Genomic DNA, 5,031 nt, shown 5'->3' with positions numbered 1-5,031 from the left:
CCGGGGGCGCGGGGCAGGGGGCCGTGGGGCTGCTGGCACTGACACCTCCGCTTGTCTGCCAGGTGAAATGTATCCAAGACGCAATTCGCGCCAAGAAGAAAAAATTCAATTTCCTCGGAGAGACGATCGCTCTGATCCCGTCGGTCGGGCTGTTCATTACCATGAACCCTGGCTACGCAGGACGGACAGAACTGCCTGAAAATTTAAAAGCTCTGTTCAGGTACGCGCAGGCAGAGAGGTCAGTATGTAACTGGCAGTCGTCATAGCATTTACCTCTGAGGTAACACTCACCTGCTACATCCATAACGTGAACTAAGCCTTTGCTAGTGCAAACAAGGACATTTGTGTGTACTGGCAGCCCTCGTGTCAGGGAGACCTTGGCACCCCAGGACAACCCTGCTCAAAGCCCCTGGGATGGTCAGGGGCTGGGACAGCCGGGCCACTCAGCCTGGAGAAGAGGATGCTCGGGGTATCTAATTGCCACCTTCAGCTAAAAATCCAACTGAGAATGAGAAAAAAAGATGGTCAAGCACTGGAAGGGGTGCTCCAGGGATGCTGTGGGATCTCTGTCCTTGGAGGAACTCAAACTGTGACTGGAGAAGGCCCAGGTGGCCTGAGCCCTGCTTGGAGCAGGAGGCTGAACAAGAGACCTCCAGAGACCCCAGCCGGCGTAAATTACTGCCCAATTCTCTGATGCTAACAGCAGCAGGGAACAATTTATGTTGGAAACTTGAGTGCAAATTCTTGCTGGCTGTGGGAGGGCAAGGGACGTGTGGACGTCCGTGCACAGCCCTGCTAACCTGCCGCTGCTCTTCTCCAGACCCTGCGCCATGGTGATCCCCGATTTTGAACTGATCTGTGAAATCATGCTTGTTGCAGAAGGTTTTATTGATGCTAAGCTTCTAGCAAGAAAGTTCATTACTTTGTACACACTCTGCAAAGAGCTACTATCTAAACAGGTAATTTAACAATATTGCAAGGTTCTTTAAGATGAAAGAGTCCATTTGAATTTCAAACCTGACAGATTGTAGTAGGATTGCTGGTAGTAACGTTCTGGCTGACGTTCTACATAGTGCAAGTCTATGGCTGGACAAATTCCACTTCCACGCTGGTGCATCATATGGCATATTTCTGCCTTCTGGAAGAAATCAAGCAGTCCAAAAATAGAATAGAATAGAACACAGTCAGTTAAGATGAGAGCATCCAGATATTATTCATCTCAGCAGAAGTGATTTACAATAAAAACGTGCTTCCAGGAAGCAAGCCAGACTGCTGTTCACCTCGTGACTGGCTGGGGCTTGTCTTGTAAATAAGCTCATTTTAAGTCCGGTCTGCTGGGCACTGTGTGGATAACCTGGGTGTGGGGCAATGGACAGGGTGTTCCTCTGCAGCGTTGTTTAAAGCAGTTCTCCCTCACCAAAGTGGAATTGTAATACTTTGCTGCCTGTTGGCAGGACCATTATGACTGGGGTCTGCGGGCTATCAAGTCCGTGCTGGTGGTAGCTGGCTCCTTGAAGAGAGGGGACCCTGGCCGTGCTGAGGACCAAGTTCTGATGAGAGCTTTGCGAGACTTCAACATCCCCAAGATCGTGACAGACGACTTGCCCATCTTCATGGGGCTGATTGGAGACCTGTTCCCAGCCCTGGACGTCCCCAGGAAGAGGGATCTCAACTTTGAGAAGGTGCAAGCCCAGGCGCGGCACCAGCGCCAGAGACATCCCAGGCCTGGCAGGGTCCAGAGGCTGAAAGTCCATTCGGCGCTGCTGGGGGTGGCCACCTCGTCTCTGGGGTCTTGCGGAGGCCATGACAGCTGCCCGTGGTCAGCGCCTGCTCTCCCTCCCAGATCATTAGGCAGTCCATGCTGGAGCTGAAGCTGCAGGCAGAGGAGAGCTTCGTGCTGAAGGTGGTGCAGCTGGAGGAGCTGCTGCAAGTGAGACATTCCGTCTTTGTGATCGGCAACACCGGCTGCGGCAAGTCCCAGGTAGTGGCCAAACCACCCCTGAGGGCACGAGTCCCCTCCTGCCCCTGGCCAAGCACATCCCATGGCCTCCCCTGTCCTCTTGGCAAGGATGTTGCCGCTGGCCCCCACCAGCCACGCAAACCCGCAGCCGCACCAGCAGCAGCGTCTGGGTAGGGGACAGCAGCATGGCCAGTGTCCATTGCCACGCCGGGCCCTCCAGCACCATGTGTGTTGGGCTCAGCCTGTGGAGCGGAGCAGGTTTGGGATGCACAGCTCAGGGGCTACCCGGGACACCCGTGAGCAGAGCGGGGACAAGGCAAGGAGCAGGCAGGGGCACGCTCCCGCTATGCCCTGCGTGCTGCGATGCGGCAGGACAATGCCGGCTGGCGGGGCTCCGGGCTCCCACAACACCCCAGCCAGGAGCTGGCTCACAGAGGGAAGTCCAGAGCCTTCCCAGTGGCTGTCCTGGGTGCTCTGCAGCAGGTGGGAGCAAGGCTCTGTGCCCCCGGCCGTGGGCAAAGACTGCCAAAGGCTGCAGAACCCTCATAGAAGCAGTGGCCACGGCTGCACGGTTGCCCTCTCCGCAGGTGCTGAGGTCACTCAACAAGACGTACCAAAGCATGAAGCAGAAGCCGGTCACTGTGGACCTCGACCCAAAGGCTGTGACCTGCAATGAGCTGTTTGGGGTTATTAATCCGTCCACGCGAGAGTGGAAGGATGGTGAGACACCAACACTTTTGAGCGGTCGCTTACCCCGGATGGGAACTGGCCCAAAACATCCTTCAGCAGCGGCTGGCACATAGGCAAATACCTTCATAAAGTGTGTCTCTGTAAACACTTTGTGATGTGGTGACGGAATGGGAAGACCTTTCCTTGGGGCTTTTTACTGGAGTGTGAGAGAGGAGGAACATGTTTCAGGGAAGCACCCAGTCCTGCATGTCCCCCCAGCAAACGTGCCATGTGTGGAAAGGACAAACGCACGTGTCTCTCTATGTGGCAGGTCTGTTTTCTTCAGCGATGCGTGACCTGGCCAACATCACACATAAGGGGCCCAAGTGGATCATCCTCGATGGAGATATTGACCCCATGTGGATCGAGTCCCTGAACACAGTCATGGATGACAATAAGGTTGGTGCCATCACACCTCAGGAGCTTTGCTCAATCATTAACTTGGGGTGATCAGCTTGTATTCAAGCCTGGGCCCCAAGGTCAGGGCATCACCCCATGACGGGCCGCTTCTCCCAGGTTCTTACCTTGGCCAGCAATGAGCGCATCCCCCTCAACCCCACCATGCGGCTTCTCTTCGAGATCAGCCACCTGCGGACCGCCACGCCGGCAACTGTGTCCCGGGCAGGAATCCTCTACATCAACCCCACGGACCTGGGCTGGAACCCGTGAGCCTGGAGAGGGAGATGGATGGGACGGGACGGGACGGGATGGGGTGGGACGGGATGGGTGCTGGCCCACCTTGCGCTCGCCTGCAGCCCTGCCCGTCCCTCCCGCAGCGTTGTGACCAGCTGGATTGAGACGAGGACGGTGCAGTCCGAGAAGGCAAATCTGATGATCCTCTTTGACAAGTACCTGCCAGTGTGCCTAGAGAAGCTCAAGTCCGGATTCAAGACGATCACCCCTGTCCCCGAGATCACGGTGATACAGACGGCGCTGTACCTGCTGGAGTGCCTCCTGACGCCGCAGACCGCCCCGCCGGACTCGCCCCGGGAGCTCTACGAGCTCTACTTCGTCTTCGCCTGTGCCTGGGCCTTCGGCGCGGCCATGTTCCAGGACCAGGTACGGCTCTGGGACCAACCGTTCGGCGCCTGCCCACACGCCAGAGCTTCGTCGCTCGGCCGCATCCCTTCGGAAAGTACTAAAGCAACAACTTTGGCTAGTTTCTGAGTTTTTCTCTGTTTGGTTCCCCGCAGCTTGTGGATTACCGTCTGGAGTTCAGCAAGTGGTGGGTGAATGAGTTTAAAACCATCAAGTTTCCTTCTCAGGGGACAATTTTTGACTATTACATTGATCCGGAAACAAAGAAATTCATGCTCTGGACTGAAAAGGTGCCAAAATTCAACCTCGATCCCGAAGTCCCTTTACAGGTATTTCCCACAAGCTTTCTGTGTTTATGTGTTTTATTTGTTTATTACTCCCTGGTCTTCCCGTGAGCAACACTGGGCAAGACCCCGCGCCTGGAGCGGCGCAGGGATCGGGCTGGCTCTGCCACGCTGCCGGCAAACCCCGTGGCTTTTTGTGGTTCTGCTTTACCCTGCAGAAACCTCAGCGAGAGCTGCAAGTTGCAACTCTTCTTTTTTAATTTCATATTAACCTGTGGCTTCATAGATTCTCATGAAATAATTATAACTATTGCCTGAAAGCAAAAATGTACTTCAAAACTTTATTTGCATGTCTTTTGAAATGCTCTCCTGAGGGAGGGGGGTTGTGTCAAAGATGTTAGGGAAAGGGAGAGGTGCCGCGGCTGAATGTGGCCTGTGCATTGGCTGAGCAAAGACACTGGGGACAGTTTCAGGAACTGCGCTGTGTTGTTCTGCTTTAATAACTTGTTTTTCTGACAGCTCCTATTTTTGGTCAGAAAGTCTTTAGAATAACCAAGCACCTGAGACCTTTTGCTTTAGAGAGGGACCAGGTTTGTACGGAGAGAGAGCATCTTCCATTAGACCAGCTGGCATTGCCGGGAAAACCAGGCAAGGCTTCCGGCGCTGCCCGCTGCTCTAACGGGAGATCCCGCCTCTGCCTGCAAACGTGGACTCCGGCAGCAAGAGGCGAGCTCCAGGGATTGACGGCGCGATTTCCCCAGGCCTCCATGGTGCACACGACAGAGACCATTCGCATTCGCTACTTCATGGACCTGCTGATGGAGAAGCAGAGGCCAGTGATGCTGGTGGGGAACGCGGGGACGGGAAAATCGGTCCTGATGTGGGACAAGCTTGAAGCGCTCAGCACAGATGAATACCTCGTGCAATCTGTGCCCTTTAACTTCTACACCACCTCGGCCATGCTGCAGGGTAAGGTGGGCCTGAGCTGGCAGCCAGCCTCGCGCCGGGCTGTGCCGCACG

At 55.2% G+C, this 5,031-nt stretch overlaps 1 protein-coding gene across 1 annotated transcript in view; it reads left to right on the top strand.

Moving 5' to 3' along the window:
* LOC104078239 (dynein heavy chain 17, axonemal-like) overlaps positions 1 to 4,980 on the top strand; it is a gene marked incomplete at its 3' end in the record, with an annotated part of 11,080 nt that extends 6,100 nt beyond the window's left edge. Inside the window, 10 exon segments of the mRNA XM_009579795.1 lie at positions 63 to 220; positions 821 to 959; positions 1,455 to 1,682; positions 1,844 to 1,981; positions 2,548 to 2,680; positions 2,961 to 3,088; positions 3,206 to 3,354; positions 3,466 to 3,748; positions 3,883 to 4,056; positions 4,773 to 4,980. Of these exon segments, the coding sequence (XP_009578090.1) occupies positions 63 to 220; positions 821 to 959; positions 1,455 to 1,682; positions 1,844 to 1,981; positions 2,548 to 2,680; positions 2,961 to 3,088; positions 3,206 to 3,354; positions 3,466 to 3,748; positions 3,883 to 4,056; positions 4,773 to 4,980 (1,738 nt within the window).
* Between the last annotated feature and the right edge of the window lie 51 nt (positions 4,981 to 5,031).

This window comes from Fulmarus glacialis, unplaced genomic scaffold (assembly GCF_000690835.1).
Source record: "Fulmarus glacialis isolate BGI_N327 unplaced genomic scaffold, ASM69083v1 scaffold29660, whole genome shotgun sequence".
NCBI lineage: Eukaryota > Metazoa > Chordata > Aves > Procellariiformes > Procellariidae > Fulmarus > Fulmarus glacialis.
The sequence above is the reverse complement of the archived record's forward strand: the minus strand, read 5'-3'. Positions and strand labels throughout refer to the sequence as shown.